A 19,591-nucleotide genomic window follows, 5' to 3' on the forward strand; every position below is an offset into this window, starting at 1 on the left:
TTTAATGCTGCTAAATTCGACCTCAACTCCTAGTGTAGACCAAGGCTTAGACATGAGGATTGAGCTGGAACATAGTTGCAATTCTAGAAATCACAGTTAACAATGCAGAACCAACAATATCTTCAGCTACTGAAAATGTCCCTGGTTGTGTGTATAAATATGGGATTACAAATAAGATCATTGTTTTGCAAGTTAGGCTGTGTGAAGCCCACAAGAAAGTGATTAAGTCACAACAGGTTTGTTTGTTTTTATTTTATTTACCACTTGACTGGAAAGTGTGGAAACATCATGGTTTAAGATGAAAGGGATGTGCTGCCAATTGTAGGAAGATGAATCATGGCCAACTGTTCACTGCTTGCCTAGTATACCAAACTATCCACACTCATCCAGCAGTTTTGAAATGTAAAAACATTGTCAGAGGCCTGTGAAATAAATAAAAATATCTACAGCTTTAGCCTTGACCTCTGTTTCTAAAATGACTTGTATTTTACACCTCTGAGATCTGAGCATCAGGCATAAAATCCTTGAAGTCTTAAGTTGAAATATCATGGGCAGCTCAGCCCTTCATCTTTCCAAAGAAGATAAATATAAGTGGATGGATCTTGATGTCCATATAGGGCATCGAGGGCCTTTTTCCAGTATAGTTCTATATATACCATATATTAGTAAAAAACAAAGCAATACTAATGGATAGGTCTGTAACCAGGCTGTCATTCATTGTGATAGGTGGATTGAAAGCCCTTCCCCCAAGATAGTAAGATCAACAAGTAAGGATTTTGCCTTTTGATCAGGGTTCCTACAGTAGAAACTTTTACAGTTGTATTTGAAAATGTTACCTGTCTTAATTATCTGGTTGCCCAAGAATTGCACATCCTTACACAAAACAGCTTGGTCTGGAAGATAATGCGTGCAATTATAATTGCCTGCCGGTGTTTTGGAGGTTCTTGGCAACTTGTTAGATACTGTACCCCTTTTCTTTCAGAAGGAGTCGAGATAGTGGTAGTGTATGTATTCCCACTAACCTTTATTTTTTTTAAAGCCTGGAACAATAAAAAATACAGTGATGCAAATTTATGGAGCTTGGCAATCTCTGCTCAGAGGGTCCGCTACTGAAAGAGTTAGAGAGAAAATGTATGCTTTGGGATTGCCATGGGGAAATTGCACGCAGCATCTTTCTAATGCACAACTCCGGTCCTTCCTGACTTTTGCATTTTTGTGAACCGTAGCAGTCATTAGTTGCCCTCAAAACGTACTGCATTCCTGTTAACAGTGTTAGTATCAGTTGTATATATCTCCCCGCTTTGGGGACCACATCCTGTAGTGGCAAGGCTGAAAATAGCTCTTCTCAGCTGTCTTGTAAAACTACAGATTCTGGATCTAATCTTCTCTGGATGCTCATGTGTAGCCCACTAACTGGAATTGAATATGTGCATCATGGAGCGATGGTACAGTTGCCTTAGTTTTGAGTTGAACATCTTTTGTGTGTGCATACTATTCCTCCTGTAGAGCTCTTCCAAGCCTTGCTTTAGGAAATGACTCCTCGGAGTCCAGTTGTGTGTCAGAAGTGAACCATAGCTTCTTCCCTCTGTGGTCGCTTGAATTAAACAGGGAACTAGTTATTTCTTTATTTTTGGCATGTCACCCCAACCCTATGCCAGACTCTCAAATACTTTGTCAGCTCAGCATTAGCATTAGCAAACTCCTTAGGCATAATTTACCAAGCGCCAACTCCGCTGATGGCAGATACAGCATAGAGGGGGCTCAGATGTTTGCCAACCCATTTAAATGGTTAGGCAGTGTGGTGTTGAATGCTTTAGCTCTGTCTACACTACAGCTTGCACTGTTGTATCTCTTGTTGGAGCTGCACACTGGTGCATTTATGCTATGAAGTTCTAGAGTAAGTGCAGCAGCAGTAATGGAAGGTAGTTATGTTGAGAGCATAGCTTAATTCTGGCATCACAGAGTCTGAGTAGAGAGACAGCACACTCAAAAAGCATTGTTAATCAAGTAGAGTAACTTTATGAGCCAAAAAGCCTATTTCTATGAACTTGTCTAATTGCCCTCCTAGTGTGTTATAGAATTGAGCAGCACACTTCTCCTCCTCCCCTTTCCCCTGCCCGCGATAAGGGGTTTAAGGAAGAATGCTTTTTCCACTCCACTTTCCAAGATGTGGTAATGAACTGGCTTCGTCCAGATTTTCACTAGGTTTGCCAAAAGCGAAGGTAATGTTGTAAATCAATTTCAGTTCTCTTAGCAGTCATCTTAATTTATAATTCTTGATTTTCTTTTACTTCAGTATCACAAACTAGTCCTTGCAGTAAAATTAGAGATATAAACAAAATACATGTTCAGTGATAAATGAAAGATATATAATGAAGCAATCACACATTTCAAATGTATTATCCAAAAAGTTTGAAATGTCATTCCTCTTAAGCTTTAATTTAAGCAAATGTTGCATAACAAATGACTGATACCTACTGGCAGGAAACCCTTCTTGTAAGTATAATTATAGAATTATGCATTTGTATTACAGCTTGGCGTGCAGAATTTTTTAATGCCCCAATACTAGAGCATGATGGAAAATTCCTGATTAGCAGATATATAGTTCTCAAATTGTGGTGGGTCTGTTGCTTTGTTCAATATGCATAAATCAATAATTTAGTTTTGGATCCCTACCCTGGACTTTTCCTGCTATCTTCATGGATTCCAAGGCCAGAAGGGACCATTGTGATCATCTAGTCTGACCTCCTGTATAGCACAGGCCATAGAACTTCCCCAAATATTCCTAGACCAGATCTTCTGGAAAAATATCTGTTTGATTTTTAAAATGTCAAAGCTGGAGAATCCACCACACCTGTGGTAAATTTACCTGTGGTAAATTGTCCCAATGGTTAATTATCCTCACTGTAAAAAAAATGTGTGCCTCATTTCCAGTCTGAATTTATCTAGCTTCAACTTCCAGCCACTGGATTGTATTATACCTTTCTCTGCTAGATTGAATCAAATATTTGTTCCGATGTAGGTACTTGCAGACTGTAATCAAGTCACCCCCAACCTTCTCTTTAAACCAAATCGATTGAGCTCCTTGCGTTTCTCACTACAAGACATGTTTTCTAATCCTTTAATCATTCTCATGGCTCTTCTCTGAAACCTCTCCAATTTATCAACATCCTTCTTGAATTGTGTACACCAGAACTGGATGCAGTATTCCAGCAGTGGTTGCACCAGTGCCAAATACAGAGGTAAAATAACCTCTCTACGTCTACTTGAGATTCCTATTTATGCATCCCAGGATTAGCTCTTTTGGCCACAATGTCAGATTGGGAGCTCATGTTTAGCTGATTATCCACTCTGACCCCCACTGCTGGAGTCCCCCATTGTGCAAGCATGGCGTACGTTCTTTTGTTCCAAGATAAGTTTACATTTAGTCGTATTAAAACACATTGTTTGCTTGCACCCAGCTTACTAAGCAATCCATATCACTCTGAATCAGTGACTTGTAATCTTCTTTTACAACTTCCTCAATTCTTGTGTCCTCTGCAACTTTATCAGTGATGACTTTATCTTCTAGGTCACTAATAAAACTGTTAAATAGCATAGCGGTCCCGGGGAGACCCCACTGGAAATAGATTCAGATTCCCCATTTGCAGTTACATTTGGAAACCTTTCAGCCAGTTCTTAATCCACTTAATGTGTGCTGTTTTGGTTTGTTTAATCAAAACGTCACGATGTACCAAGTCAAATGCCTTACTTGAAGTCTAAGTACATTATGTCAACACTATTACTTCTATCTATCAAATGGGCCAGTAAGCTCCTCAGCCAGCTCTTTCAAAACTCTTGAACGCAATTTATCTGTAAGTGCCTATTTAAAAATATCTAACTTTAGTAGCTGCTGTTTCTTCCTTGAGTGCTTGGTGATGTCCATTCCATATGAGGGGTAGAGGGGGGGGTGTGTGTGTGCGCGCTTGCCATGTGCACCAGTTCCGGAAGTTTTTCCATTAGCAGTATCTGTAGCGGATCAGCTCTGGCACCCTTTGGAGTGGTGCCCACATGGCATGGTATAAGGGGCACCACTAGCCCCCCCCCCCCACCAGTGATGCCAGTGATGGTGCTGGAACTTCTGCTGCTTCGGCTAGCTTTCGCTTAGTTCAGTGTGTCTCACGAACGTTTATTTGAAAAATAGTTGTATACAGTTTTAGTAATTACCCTTAGTATTAGTTCTAGTTAGTTGGTCCCGGACGGGACTCTGCCTAGGGATGGGGTATATCCCAATCCCCAGGCTTTAAACCATGAGATGGTTGTAGGTGGCCCATGCCCATCAGCGACCCATACGTTAGCTGTTTAAAGTGTCTAAGAGAGAGACACACAAGGAACAAGTGTTGCATCTGTAAGTAGTTCAAACCCAGAATGAAAAAGGAGAGAGACATCCATCTCGGGACACTCCTGATGAAGTTGGCACTGACCCTGGCACCGGAGCAGATGTCCGACTCAGCCCTAAGCACCGCAACATCAGTACAGAGTGCCCTGTCAGTGCTGTCTATGAGCTGGAACCAATCCCCCTCCCTGGCCAAGAAGCCCAAGAGGTCCCTGAGGGGAAAATCTCCCACTTCCCGTAAGGGAAAGGGGAGGGCCAGAGGAAAGCTGTGCTGGGTGGCTCAACACCTCCATCAGGGAGTTGGGTCCCAGCTCATGTTGAGCAGTTGAGCCCCTCCCATACTATGCCTATCACACCGGACAGTGACAAAGGCCTCCATCAACTCGAAGTCCTGTTGACGCCCGAGGCCCTGCAGGCAGCGCAGGAGATCCTGATGCTACCAGTGCCACCCACGCCAGCTCCGGCAATACCCAAGCGCAGGGGTAAACCCGACTTCGGACCGTTCCGAGTGTCCCGGCCTCAGCAGCGCCGCTCCCACCAGTGCTCACCCGCACCGAGCTGTCATGCCTTGGACTTTGGAGGCAGGCTGAGAGAAACCCTCTTCGGTCTCGGGACCCTGGATTCAAGGCGCGGCTTACTGATAACCTGGCGCAGACCTATGGAGGCACGCGTTCCCTGGCATGAGCGTCGAGACCGACCCAGCGGGTCTCCAGTGTCTTGGAACGGGGTCACTGGTCACCCGCCCACCGGCAGCCGGCACCAAGACGCGAATCTCTTCGATCGGGGAGATTCTATCAACGATCGGCCCACTTTAGATCCTGGTACAGGTCAAGCACCGTGAGACGTAGATTGCTGGTCTACCAGCACAGATCTGCCGAACGATGAAGATTCCCCAGGGCCCTGCGGGAGGAACTCGTCCTGATTGGACAGGTCGGTGTCGAGGCCAGCAACGCAGCGAGGAGGGCCAGCCAGTCATGGTCACTCAGCAGAGTCCGTTCTGCCTACGACTCTGGTGCTCATCAGGAGTCCCTGGTAGCAGGACAGACCCTGGCACCTGTGGTACAGTCAACTTCATCAGCACTGCAACCAACCCCGTGGCCTCCAGGCCAATGGCCAGCAGCGTGGTACCCTTGGAATCCATGGGGGTTCACCCAGCCTTCCCAGGCTGCCCGATCAGTGGTGAGGGTCTCAGGCCATCGGCTGCAGCATGGCCCCCTCGGGAGCTGGAGGCCCCACAGGGGAAGCCCCCCGACCATGAGGATCTAGGGGAGCAGCCAGTTGGACCACCAGGGAATGTGGTGTATCCCTTGGCGCTGGCTTCGTTGTCCTCATTGCTGGATGAAGCAATTAGGGGTTCCCCTCACCCAGTTCCACAAGGTAATGCCAAGGCTCATCAGGAGCTTTTGAAGAGGGTTGTCTCTAACCTGGGGCTCCAGGCAGAGCAACTTGAGGAGCCACCAGACTCAATGTTCGACGTCCTTTGCTACAAAGCACCCGCTAGAGTAGCTTTACCCTTACACGAGGGGGGTATCGAAAATAATTAATGCCCTATGGCAAACCCCCTCCTCCCAGCCACTTGTCTCAAAAAGGGCTGAGCTTAAATTGTGCCAGATAAAGGCCATGAGTATCTCTATACTCGCCCAAACTCCCTTGTAGTTGAGGCTGTTAACCAGAGGGAGAGGTAGAGTCAACCTGGGGCTGCGCCCAAGAATAAAGACTCAGACTGGATCTGTTTGGGCAAAAAATTTATTCGTCTTCCAGCCTTCAGTTGAGAGTGGCCAACCACCAAGCTCTACTGGGCTGCTATGACTACAATATGTGGCAGTCTATGGCCAAATTCGAGGTCCCACTGCACCAGAGCCGGTCCCCTATAGATACTGCTAGAGGGAAGAACTTCCAGCACCGGTGCACATGGCAAGTGCACACACCTAATAAGGAATGGACATGAGCAACACATCTCAAAGAACACCAATTACGGAAAAGGTCCTGTCTTTTAACATCCTCCAGACACTAGTGGAATGAAAAGAGTATTTCCACCTCACAATGAGACTATCATTTGGCTTTTCTCCAAATACAGAAAAAGGCAGCAGTGCTCAATAACTACTTCTGGTCTGTATTATTATTGATCATTTTACCATTTCCATCTAGTAAGGAGCCTATACCACTGTCAAGATTCTTTTTGTTACTAATATATTTAAAACTCCTTATTGTCCTTAACTCTGCTGTCCATATATTTCTCTGTGTGCGTTGGCCTCCCTTATGAATTTTCTACAATTCCTAACTTCTGCTTTATATTCATTACTATCAACCTCCCTTTTCTTCCATTTGTTACAGCTGCCTTCACTTCCCCTCAAACCAGGTCCGTTTTTTCACCAGTAAAGCCCCTTCCTCAATTGTGGCATTTGAGGCATCTAGTAAGGTGGTGTTAAATGATGCCCAATGATCATTCTCATTTTTCTGATTTAAATTCTTCCTCCCACCTGATTTAGTTCATAATTGTTTTCAACTTCCTGAAATTGGCCTTGTTGAAGCACCAAGTGTGTGTATTACTAGTCTGGATCTTATCCACGTTATAAATGTGATCAAGTTATGATCACTTGTACCTAACCTGCTGTTAATTCTTAGTTCTGTGATCAATTCCTCTTTACCTGTTAGGACAAGGTTTAATAAAAAATTCCTCTGAGTTGGCTCCAACACTTTGAGTTAAGAAATTGTCATCTGTATAATGTTCAGAAATTCCAAGGGTGTTTTTAATAATGGCCATGTGAGACAGCTTATTCATATGTCACTCAAATTGAAATCCCTCAATCTCTTTTCCCCCTACACACTAGACACCAACTAATACCCCATCTTGTGCTTTATCTGCTTTGGATCAACGTTCTAAGCATTCAGAATCACTTTCTTCCAAGTCATCAGTGACCCAAATGGACAATGCCACTTCTGACATAGCATGCCACTCCCGCTCCCCTCTAACCCTTACTAAATAGGTTATAACCATTGGTTTTAAGATTCCAGTTGTGCAGAGGCTCTTTCCCCAGGTTTGGCAGGGACCTTCTCTTCCCCTAAGCAACATTTCCAACACAGTGCTACATCCTCACTGGACCTCTCCCTCCATGACCACACGTTACTAGGGCCTTCTAAAGCAAAGCAGGCGGTTGCTTCAGGGCCCGCTTTGAGCTGGTTTCCTTCTCCTAGCTGTACTGTTGCAGCTCTGGTGTGTTACTCACCAGAAAGGGTGCCTCTAGGGGAGACCATTTTCTGCTGTAACCCTAGCTGGCTATTTGGGGGAGCGGTTCCCAGGGGGTACACAGCACAGGCTCCCTTTCCCAGACCTGGCAAGAAAGAACACTCATACCCGGGTGTACAGCTGTATGTGCAGGGGTTGCCCTAACATGTTTCCCCAGTGTAGATAAGCTACATTGTGTTCAGTCAGGACCGTGTCATGGTAACTAGCGCAGTTTTAGGCACTCGGTGTAGAACAAGGACTGGTGTGACTGTCATGTCAACAGGTCATGCTAGGGATTAACTGTCACCAGTTGGTGCAATATTAAACCTGACAGGCTCTGTCTACCCTGGGTGTTTAACACTGTCAATTACTAGGACCCATTTAGGTTATGTTCTACCACAGGGAATTTCCCAAGGCAGACTAGGCTGGTTCAGAAGGTTAAGCACTTCCTTTCAGGTTAGTTTTCATAGTGTGACCTTGACCATCAAGAAGAGTTGGGGTCCCGCTGCTACAGTTCCTCTAGTCACTGACAGATGAGGAACACTGATGCAGTCACACATTAACAAGAGTAATCTCTTCTACATGTATTAAGGACAATGGAGGTACCCCACAAGAATCCCATTCTAGCCAAGTTCTTCTCTTCCATCAGAGCATCTGTTAATGCTGTTTAGAGAGTCTTACTCCACGTCTCATTGTAGTAGTCCACTGACTCTTCAACACAGTTCTGCTCTGGACATTATGGCAGGAAACGTGGCAGCTGGGCTGAGGGAAGGACATGTAACCTGGTAGCAGGAAATGTGGTGCTCTCTGAAGGCTGGACAAGATGGAGCAAGTGGTTCTAAGGAGGACAGTAGAAGAACTCTTTGCAGGTAGGAAACTCAACTCCCCCTCCTCTGAGTCCCAGACCCTTCCCATCCTAGGTTTCCATTGCTGACCTCATCCACCCCTGAACATTAGCGACCCCACCCATAGGTTTACTCTAGCTAGGCAGTGCTTCTGCTTCCAAAGGTGTGTTGATTCTCCACTTGGTATAGGCCAGGCATTCCCACACCCACAACAACTTCTTTAGTGTAAACAATAGGAAGAGTACCTGTCCTGTTATGAACCAGTGCGGTCCTGTCAACAATGGGACTTTTAATCATGTTTCAACTGGTCCCCTGATGTGCTGGGTGAATACAGATATCCTAGAAGTAATGGTTCCAATTCAGCATGGCTGACAGTCCTTCAGCAAAGGATCTCGCTTGGAGTATCTTTCAGAAAAGGCCCTGTGTACCTGGGCCCTGTTAATGTGTTTAGGGCTTTTGGCCACAATTGGCCCTGCATGCACTTGAGTGCCATGATCCATGGCAATTGTCCAGATGGCTGCTACCTTCCCGCTAGCTGTGGGGCAGCAGTTCACCAGTGTGTGAAGCAAAGCTCTGTTTTGTAAGGCTTCAGGAGGGGAGGTGTTATAGACAATAAAAACAATAAAAGGGTATTTCCTTCCCTCTACCTGCCTAACCAACCTGTAGAATTCACTGCCACATTTGTGAGGCTAAGAACTTAGTAAGATTTAAAAAAAGAATCCTCCACTGTAACAGTATAACAGCTACAGTTACTTTAGAAAGAATGGGTAAGGAATAAATGCTCAGGACATAAACCTACCACTGACTGCTCAAGGCTAGGAAGAAATGTCCCTTTTACCTCAAAAATGCCCAGTATAATTAGTTTAAATCTGAAATACACTTCTGTTCTTTGCAAGTAGCACCTTTCCCCCTAAGAATTCTCAGCCCCTTGGGCTGAAGCAAAATGAGTAATGCTTTACCTTGATCTAGAATCATTATGTTGATACCACATTCCTGTAGTTGTCATGATTTCTGAGAGTTGGAGACTTGCTAACAAACAATGGTATTAAGTCATTAGGAATTTTGGCAATTTAATTTCTCTGATAATTGTACAATCTGTAATAAGCTAGTGACCAGTTCAGGCACTGTTTTGCTTATTACACAGAATTCCAACCTGAATGGGACATAGAACAGCATGAGAGTCTCTCTGGACTGTAAGGAAGTACAAACTGTTCCATATAAAGAACACAGTCAATTTAGGAAGTCTACCAAGTGCGTTTTAGGAACTGTAAAAACATTGTCAAGTCAGAAGATGCATTTCAAGTAGATGCAGACGTACCGCTCTGAAAAGGCCAATCAGCATATGATAGCTTTAGGGTTTTTTTCAAAGACTGGATAATAAATACTGCCAAACCTGAGCTCATAAGTAGGCCTGGGTTATGTTTAAAATAGATGCAGACTGGTATGTGACAACTGAACCAGTCTGTAATGCACACAGTTTTTAACCAACTTCTGCAAATCCCAATTGTGGATTAAAAGCACAAGGGGCAATTTCAGATGGAAGCCAGGCGAGTAACTGCTAGTCAAGAGATGCATGTCTCCATTTATACCCAGTATAAATGACGAGGTGACTTTTTTCTAACTGAGCCAAGTCTCAACTTTTTGGAAGTACTAAAGCTTGCATTTTTGAATCACATAAAGCTAAAGTGAATGGATAAGATTAAAGTTAGTTCCACTGCTTTCATTTTACAAAATGTAATGGGTAATCCAGGAGTTCCACAACATTTTTCTGTAATGTGGTTTGTGTTTTAATAGGGAGATTACATTTGGATGGACTAGCTCCTTTGGAATTTGGGAACATGTTCAACAGCTGCATCCATGGTAAAACAATACTGAGAAAATGTTTCTGTATTTGCTTTCTAGAGTGCAGTTTGTCCTTTCAGTGAGAAGTGACATCACACACGCTCTACTTTTGTTCGTTACCTCCCCCACTCCCATCTGCTCAGTTATTTCTCCACTGAAGTCAGCCAGAATCCTATGACCAGCCAATCCTCTATCGACCAGTAGGTTAAACTAGAAGTAGCAACACAGAAATTGATTAAGGGATCTCTGAAAGCTTATCCCTTTATAATATGTCTTCTCATATTGTATGGGGGTAGTAGCAGCTACACCATATTAAAAGCTAGTTATTGGTGTCTTGTGGAAGCCCAAGTTTACTTAGCTAAAATCCTCACCTGAATTTTCTTGATTGCAAAGGTTTGAAGGGGTTGGAATGTTCACAATCTTTTAGTGTTAGGGTTTCTGTTTACCCCCAAACCCAGCCCTTTACAAACAGACTTGCAAAAGTTGTAGCACTGGAGCCAAAGTAACTTGCACTTTCAATTTTAATTGCAGCTTCAGGGTTTTTCTTTGGGATCCTTCAAGACACTATTTCTGGGCAAAAACCAGCAGCTATTTGACAGTATACAGCAGTACTGCACAACTGCTTAAGGTCCCAGTTCATCAGGGTACTTAATCATGTGCCTAACTCTAACCATGTGAGTAGTCCCTCTAAAGTCAAGTGTTTAAGTGCCTTGCTGTGTTAGGGCTTAAGTCAGGAGGGAGATACACTTGTCCAATTTAAATTGCAAAGGGAATTTTTGGTAGCTAATAGCTTTACCCTAAGCAGTTAAGTAGACTACTAAAGGGCCTGATCAAAAGCTCAATGGAGCCACTAGGAGCCGCCAGTTTTCCGAGAGCTAAGGAAAGTTCACCTGTTGCAAGCCATGTCCTTATTTAACTACTAACATGAGATTAAAATATTTCCAAACTGTTAGATGTATTTAAATAGCATTTTAATCAGCCCATTTCCATGTTTACAATGCTAGTTTACACATTAAAGAAAACCCTAAACAAAAGGATACAGCAGCTTTTCATTTTGCTTTTCTGCTAACACTTGCTTTATTTATTTCTAAAACCTCTACTGTAAGAATAGTAAGAAATTTTGCAGCTAAAAAACAAAAAAACCCACCACACAAGTATCTCAAAAAATACAATTCAGTAATCTAAGAAATGCTGAATTTAATTCCATCCTATTTTCTAGCCACAACAGCTAGTTTGACTCGTGAATAGATTTTTGTTTAAGGTGCTTCAACTGCTGGGATACAAATTTACAGCACTAAACTGTTTCAGAGTACTCTTTCACGTGCTGCCACATGGGGCAAGTGTTAAAACCAGTGGAAACGAAAGGCAATTACAGTGGCTAGACCACTGGTGCCAGTGGAAGCGCATACTGTACTCGTTTCCCCATACTGTGCTGACAATCCTGGATAGTTACTGCTGTTCCGGAGTCCTGGCACTTTCCTGATCAAATACTGCCAATCGTATCAACTTGTGCTGATCTTTTAAAGACTTCTCATCTTCTCCCCCCCCCCCCCCAATATCCCTCCCATTTAGCAGGATGATGGGGTGGTTAGGTTGGATTGGTTTACTCATTCCCTGCATGCCTTGGGTTCATACCTCTTACTGGTGTATATTGATTGCTTCAGCTGCCAGCACTTAAAGTCAGTCAAGATCTTAAATTTTAAACTACTGCCAGATGTATAATGTGGATCTGCTTTACAGAGCATTCAAATACATGATGCTCTTTAGTGTATTTAAATGTCTTCTCTACTCTTTTGCCATGTGCCTCCCCACCACATGACCAAATATTTAGCAAAGGGTAAAGTCTCTGGCTTCCGTAAAGCAAGGAGGCATGAAAGACTATCACTCTACAGAATATAACTCCATGATCTCTTCCTCAAAGCTCTTTCTGCTTGGAGAAGCTGCTAGAACAGGATGAGATGGAAAAGAACCGAACAAGAGCGCTGTTGTGGAGAGTTGTCTCAAAGCCATTCAGTTTGATTTCCAACACTGTTGATTGGGAGGATGGTTCTGAGGAGAGAGCAGTGCCTCCCAGCAGAGTCTTCTCTGTATAAGCAATCAGCTCTATCCCTGCAGCCTTTCACTTTAGACTCTTGCCTGAGGAGGTCTGAGACGTTCCCATGGCTCCTGTAAAGTCAGTCCCAGGAGCAACACACATGACTGGACACAGAGGCAGTGTAAGATCTCTCCATACAAAGAAACCGCCATTCAAAAAGGTCCACTTTGCTGTGATGGAATCACAGGTGGCAAGCCCTTACAGTTGAGCCTCAACTATGATCAAAACAGCATTAGTTGCCATTCATAATGGCTTCACAATTTTCAGTTTTGACTTGTGGCTTTGAGTGTTCCTGCCACCCTACTGTTTCATCTTCATTTGATCCTAACCCAGGTTCAAAAGAATAAACCAAGTTCTGTGGATGCAAAAGACCCTATTGTCATAGGGCTTCCAGAAATTCAGCTTTTATGGAGTTTCACTGAAAGTATAGGCTCAAGAATCCCTAAAATTTATTTACACTGCAGCTCAAGTATCAGAAAAGTAAAAGCTCCTCATCTTTTCAAAGTAAAAAGATTGTCTTGACACTGACTATTTTCAGGTGGGTTAGGGAATACAGGGTGTTGCACATGACAAGCCCGAGAAGCATTAGAAAAGCCTGGCTCTTGTGCTGAATAGTTGCAAGACAGCTGATTGCATCATCTGAAGTGGCTTTTTGCATCTGAAGTTAGCATGGAATGACATGTTTTATGGGCCACTGTTTAAGGTAGGTCCCACCTCCTTTCACTGAATCTCTATCTGCTCTCTGAGGGTTAGTTATGTTTGATGAGAAAAGTAGACTAAACTGGTAACTGCCTTTTCCTTTAGCTTCTTACCCCACATCCCCAACCTTCTTCCTTTCAGATTTCTTGTCTTCATGGTGATTATCTCAATGGTGCCTGATATTCTTGTACTCTAACTGTATCTCCAGTCAATCTTTGCTTCCTAGTGTCCAGGGAGGAAAAGAGACACTCAGACAGAGCATCTACAATGAGGCAGAGGGGAAAAGGAATACTTTGCCATTGTCATTAACAATGACTAATGTATTTGGCAATCTACTATACTTTTTCTAGCAGTGAATACCACTACAAAGCACTACTCCTCCCACTTGCTGATGCTCTAATACTTTCTAGTTTCCCGATTAAATACAGGTGCCTAAGGCTGTAAGGCATGTCATGTGACAATTTAGTGTTGTTGAGGTGATGGCTTTTACTAGGCATTTAGGATAAAATTCACCAGCACTAGGCCTGTGCCCTTTCCTAGGTCATTTTTAACATTGAGGGCAATCAGTTAACAGGACTAATCCTGTGGCCTTACTCCATCTTCCAATAGAGTGCAATTCAGCAGTTTTCTTTTCCTGGCTCAAACAAACCTGTAAACCAGTAAATTAAACCAGTAAATTAGTTCTAAAGCTACATAAAAACTTTAGACCAATCCAGGCCTCAAATCTTGAGTTTAGATTCAAGTACTGATTTGACAACCTCATGGGGAAAAAAAATGGTGAATTTGTTTTTTAAAAAACTCTAAGGAAACAACAACAAATGGTTATTTGGAAAATATAAACTGGTTTGCTATTTATGGTTAAGATGGTACATACTGCCTTAAGTATAGCCAGACAGAGAGAGAATACAGGCAGGAGAACAAACACAACCTAATTCAGTTTCACATGTTATGGAATGTGTTACTCAACGATAAGCAAGGAGGATCACTTAATTTCTAAGCAAACAAAGTCCAATAGCAGCTTCAGCAAAAAATGAGTTGTTTGTAGGAAACGTCCAGCATTAACTTTTAGGATATTGCATCAGGTCTACTACAAACAGCTACAGAGAACTTAGTTTTCTTCATCTGAGGAGAGGCCTTCAATCTCATCTCTGTCTCCTCCGATTGCCATCCAGAATGCTTTGGCCACCTGTGGGTCAAAGGTAGCAAAACAAGCTCAAGACACTTGAAGTTTGTGCTACATGCTGATAAATGTAAAATGACCAGGAGTTAAACACGGTAGTGACAGCTATATACAGTACTCCTCGCTGAAATGTTAATTTCTTTCTCTGGCTAAAATCCCAGCAAAATGGATGTGACAATTTAGAGGGCTTTGGAATCTCTGCAAGATAAAATCTGTTTGTGAAATTTGTTAAGGCCTGATCTAATTCCCACTGAAGTCAATGAGAGTTTTCCATTGACTTCAATGGAGTTGGTTCAAGCCTTCAGTTCTACTGCATGATTTCTGAAGTTCTGATAACTGTAACCCTCCCTCAACTTTAAAATTCCAGATTGTTGCTGTTTTCCTGGAAGATCAGGCCCATTTGCAAGCCTGTTGGCCAGATTAGATCATTTGTATTCTGTTTGGAAGATGCTCTATATGTATAAAACTGCAGCAGCAGATCTGTTTTTCTATTTATGAAATAAGATCATTCCTTGCTAAATGTCCTCAAGGGTAGCTGCTATGTAGAAACATGAACACTCAAAGCTGGAGAATTCAAGGTTTGTTTCAGACCTCACCTTCTCTGCATGTAGTTTTCTCTGTTCATGGGGCAATGTTGCTGCCTTGTCTGTAGGGAAAAGAAGAGTAATGTTAGATTGTCTCCCTCAAGGGTTAGCAGAGTTACTGAGTGCTGAGAGAAACAGAGATGGCCTACTGCAGTGCTCCAGGAGGGATTGGAAAGCCATTTCTGAACTATTGGAAAGGCATGGGAAAGGAGAGAGTGGAGACTTTAGTGAGGATTTCCAAAATTCAGCTGCACTAGAAATTCATTGGTTAAGTATTTTAGATTCCACCTCACAACCATTTCTAAACCTCCTTAAACCTCAAGATTAGCATGAAGTTCTAGATTTTTTTAATCACGTAATTCTTGTCATAGAATTGTTTATAGAAGATTGTGGAGTAGAAGATCATGAGACTAGTGCAGAATGTTGGTGAGCTACTCTAGTGGAACCTACTTAGATGTTCTTAAATAAAGCATTATTTACCTACAATGATGAGTTTAATTGACAAAGGACTATGCTTTTAAGATGAAAAGGGGGAAGTACAACAGATCCAAGTGTTCAACAAGATTTCAACCATTAGAAGAATAACTTTCAAGATGTTCACATGGACGCAATGAAGCTTCCAAGTCTAACTGGCTTTTTGAATATTAACTGTTCAGTCACTAATGTTGTGCTCTTCATTTACAGGTACAGTACCTTTCATTTCCTTCAGCTTTGAAAACAGTCTTTCAAAATTCTCCAGGTCTCCTCCTTCTGTGGTAAGACTGGCTAGCTCTTGAATATCCATATCTAACATGGGATCTGAAATAAGCATATTAACATTGATCTAAGCAGGACTGTTCCTGCTGGCTAGCACATTAGTTTGATGATAAATTGCTGGATATTAAAAATTATATGGAGTACTAGTGAGACTCCTGGCTCCCTTTGCAATGTAATGGATAAAAGGTTTGAATTTTCCATTGGTTCATGGCATTTATTACTATGTTAATCAGTTCTGATGTGACACACATTACAAGGTGTTTTGAACTTTATCAGATTTTAAGAACATGGTTTAAAATTGCTATAAATGTCAAAATGTAAGAAGTTTTCTTGCTGGTCTTAACACTATCTGCCTTAGAAATGGCTGGGGATCATTACAAATCGAAGTGCTGACTTAGTTTTTGCCTAAACATCACCATCAATCCCCAGAAGACTAGGATTTGGACAATGCCTGTTAAGCACTCAATACCAGGCAGTTTAAAAGTTCTCACATTAGTCCCCTCTAATACATCCCAGATCCTAGCCCAATAAATTAAATACTATATGTTGGAAGCTAGGGATTTTTACATTTATACACTCAATGTTGTGAACAGGGAACAATTTAAATCTTGGTCTTAACCCCAAAATATATATTTTTAGTTTTGTTTCCATACTGTAGAAGAACTAAGTCTATAACCTGTTTCCATCAGAAGCAGAGGAATCCATGGAACTCTTCTCTTCCAGTGATCTGAAGAGCAGGTTGGGGATGAGGCTGGTAGCTACTCTGAAATAAGTGTAGTTTTGCTAGCTTGCAACTTGATAGTAATAGTCTTGTGAAGGTTCGAGATTTACTTAAAGCCCCAGCAGTCATTCAGGAGGATCTCTGCTTTCATTTTTAAAAAAAATGCTTCTAGCCCTCATGGTTGTGGAGAAAGACTTGAATGCTTTGAGTTAGCAATATGGCAAGTGGAACCTCTGTCTTAAATTCTGAGGGAATCTGTTCCCGGCAGGGTTGGGTCTTGGTTTTTCAAAAAGGGGCATGATTTTGATGAGAGGGTTACTTAGTTTCTAGGGGCTCTGGCAACCCCAACCCCAGTTATGCTATTATCTTTGGGGAGAGGATGGGGATGGCCAGGAACCATTAGCCTTCTGTAACTATCCAGCATAGGGGTGCACATATGTCTGCATGTGCATGTTGTTCATGTCAACTTTTTAATAGGGTATACAAACATATGCTAAAATCTTTGATTGAATGGTAGCAAATGTCAACTACTGACAGCAATGAAGGCTGAGGACATGTGAAAAATGAGGCATAGATTTGTATGCTGTCTCTTTAAAGCAAGATTCTGCCACAAACAAGCTGGAAAAAAAAGGGGAAATTGCTTATCTGTAATTCCACTTCTCTGAAGAGGTTTTTTTTCTCCTCAGTTCCTGTTCTTGGTCTTCCGCTTAAAAGTCCCAAGAGCAGGCATCCAGTCAACATGGTATCTTTAGAGAAGTACTATTGTGCAGTTTCTAACTGGAGACTATTCTGATATTGGTTACCCTACGGGCCAGAGAACTAAGCCACACAATCCTCCAGTTGTAATGAGTAATGGTTCTCTTCCCACACCGTTTTCTTTGGGAATGTTCCTTTTTTGTACACATCATGGTTTAGTTTTTACCTCACCCTGTAAAGCTCATCAGAATTTTGTTTACTAAGCAAAGGAAGAACTTACCTACAATGCTGTCAATCTGCAAGTTGTTTGTGCTAGCTGCATCTCCTCTGTTGTCTAAATGAGATTCTGCTCTGTCCACTGCTGGTGGATGGGGCTGTCAGGGGAACTACCAGTTATTACTATAACCGAGAAGAAACAGCTCTCTATTCCAGTTCAAACATTGAGGAAGCCAATAAGAGTTCAGAGAGTCGGACACTTATGAAAGTCTAACGAGTGTTTAGAAGAAGAATTCTTGATAGTCTTAATCATTTCTTTAAACAATATCTCTGCTGCGTGAAAGACTTAAATCTACAGATCAAATGTAGCTGCGGTGTAGCAACACCAAGAATTCAGTTGCTTTGTGTTTTCCCTTGAAAGCTTAGCCTTCAAGGGATTGTTTCATATGGATCTTGAAATGCAAGTTTAAGAATAGAGCACCGATCTTTTGCATCTTTACTCATTCAAAGTGCTGTATAGAACTGTGGATGTACATAATACTACTATGGTACATTTTCCTGAGCTATGATATTCCTGCAGATGACTTAGGGCTTTTGAAAAATAACCTCTCAGCCTGTAGCTCTAATCTGACACAAACACTACTCCGAGACATAAATGAAAAAAACCCAGCATCTTGACTAGAATCTTGTATAACTTTTTCTTGGCTCTAGCCTGCTGGCTGAGAGAAAGCATTTACACAAATGACCAACACCCACGTTGAAAATTCAACCAAGTTTCACCAGGGAAAATTACTGAGCTCAAAGGAACTGTGCTGTGCAACAGCTCGCAGTCACAAGCTGGCAGCTATTCTGTTACTAAGGGCATTCATCTTGCAGGTAAACTTGAGAAAAATGCAGGCTGCAAGTCTTCAGGCCTTATAACATTTACACAGGGTATTTCCTTTAACATATTTAGAAAGGACATGAAGTGTCCCCTGAGGAAAAAGAAAATTAAGGTGGAAGACAAAGGGTGCAATCACATTGTGTGACAGGCAGGGCAGGGAGGAAAAATACTGATTTAAAGAAAGTGAAAAATAAGTGTTTACTTTTGTATCTTGGTTCTCTTCTGACCCAATGCTGCAGTTTGCACCTGCTAGCGTATTGAGAAGGCCAAAGCCCTGATTCCTGTCTGAAGAAAAATAGCTGTTAGTTTAATTGAAAATGCAACACTCTTCCCAAAGAGCAGTTCACCAGATAGGATGAAGTCTATTGCAGGGAATAGCTAAAGCAGTATATAAATCATGATAAAAACCTATGCTCATTTAGTTTACAAAAAATTAAGTACCTAAAATATGTTGATTTAAAAGGATGGGGCCTAGCACAACCGTCTCCCTGAGCCTGCAAACCCTTGCACACATGCTTAACTTCATGCATATGAGCAGTCCCACTATTTGCAGGACTGAGTCCAAAAACACTGACATGGCAGCATTATTTTTAAGTGTTAAAATCTGTGACAAGAGTGGGGACAAGGGTTGTGGGAGGTGTTAAAAAGCAAGTGTGTGCTTGGATATTGTATGTCCTGGTCTAAGTACTAGTTAATCTTGGATTCCACCAGACCCCCCCCCCCCCCCACAACAGAAACACAGTTTGGTATTATTTTCAGAACACAGCAGGAGAGTACACTAGTGGTTAACAAGGGTGGAGGAGTTTTTTCACGTACCACAGGCAGCATCAATGAATGTGAATGTTTGTTATTCCACAAAGGAAATGCAACAAAAGCCTTTGTTTATATACAGCTCTATCCTCTAAATCTGACACACCTTAATGTCATGAACAATAGTTTTAAATTTATGCAGGATTAACATACAGGTCCATTGGCCACAGTACAATGTTTACTCAGACTGTATGATGATCTGGACACTCCATTTTTATGAACACACTGTATGTATTAACAATATTTTAAAAAAATCCTACCAAGCCAGCAACATGAAGCTGAAACTAGTTCATTACTCTCCCATCTCTGACCTCTAGCATGATGGGTTTTAAAACTGCTAAGTATTACTAAGCAGAGACAAATCTAACAAGCAACATTAAATGTTAGGACAAATATTTTTGCAGGGCTGGTACTGACAAGTATTTATAATTATTTGCATGCTGAATATAATGGACTCAGAGTACTTAAAGTATTTTATTAGTAACAGAGGGCTTAGTCAACTGAAAAGTTAAAACATAACATTTTGTTTATAATTCAAGATTTCATGTCAGGAAATTTTTTTTACTTTTAAAAAATCTGCCCTACATTAACATTGCACTAATGACTTAACTCTAGGCTCCAGCTTGGATGATGTAATTTTTATACACATTCCAATTCAATTTG

At 42.0% G+C, this 19,591-nt stretch overlaps 1 protein-coding gene across 2 annotated transcripts in view; it reads right to left on the reverse strand.

The window, feature by feature from the left end:
• Window positions 1-11,242: 11,242 nt before the first annotated feature.
• AAGAB (alpha and gamma adaptin binding protein) overlaps window positions 11,243-19,591 on the reverse strand; it is a 28,252-nt gene continuing 19,903 nt past the window's right edge. For both annotated transcript variants that reach the window (XM_038418449.2, XM_038418450.2), the window contains 5 exons: window positions 18,321-18,403; window positions 17,300-17,393; window positions 15,540-15,644; window positions 14,859-14,908; window positions 11,243-14,268 (listed from right to left, as the gene is read on the reverse strand). In XM_038418449.2, the coding sequence (XP_038274377.1) occupies window positions 14,191-14,268; window positions 14,859-14,908; window positions 15,540-15,644; window positions 17,300-17,393; window positions 18,321-18,403 (410 nt within the window). In that variant the 3' untranslated portion in view covers window positions 11,243-14,190. The remainder of the gene's footprint in view (window positions 14,269-14,858; window positions 14,909-15,539; window positions 15,645-17,299; window positions 17,394-18,320; window positions 18,404-19,591) is intronic.

This window comes from Dermochelys coriacea, chromosome 10 (genome assembly GCF_009764565.3).
Source record: "Dermochelys coriacea isolate rDerCor1 chromosome 10, rDerCor1.pri.v4, whole genome shotgun sequence".
Taxonomy (NCBI): Eukaryota; Metazoa; Chordata; order Testudines; family Dermochelyidae; genus Dermochelys; species Dermochelys coriacea.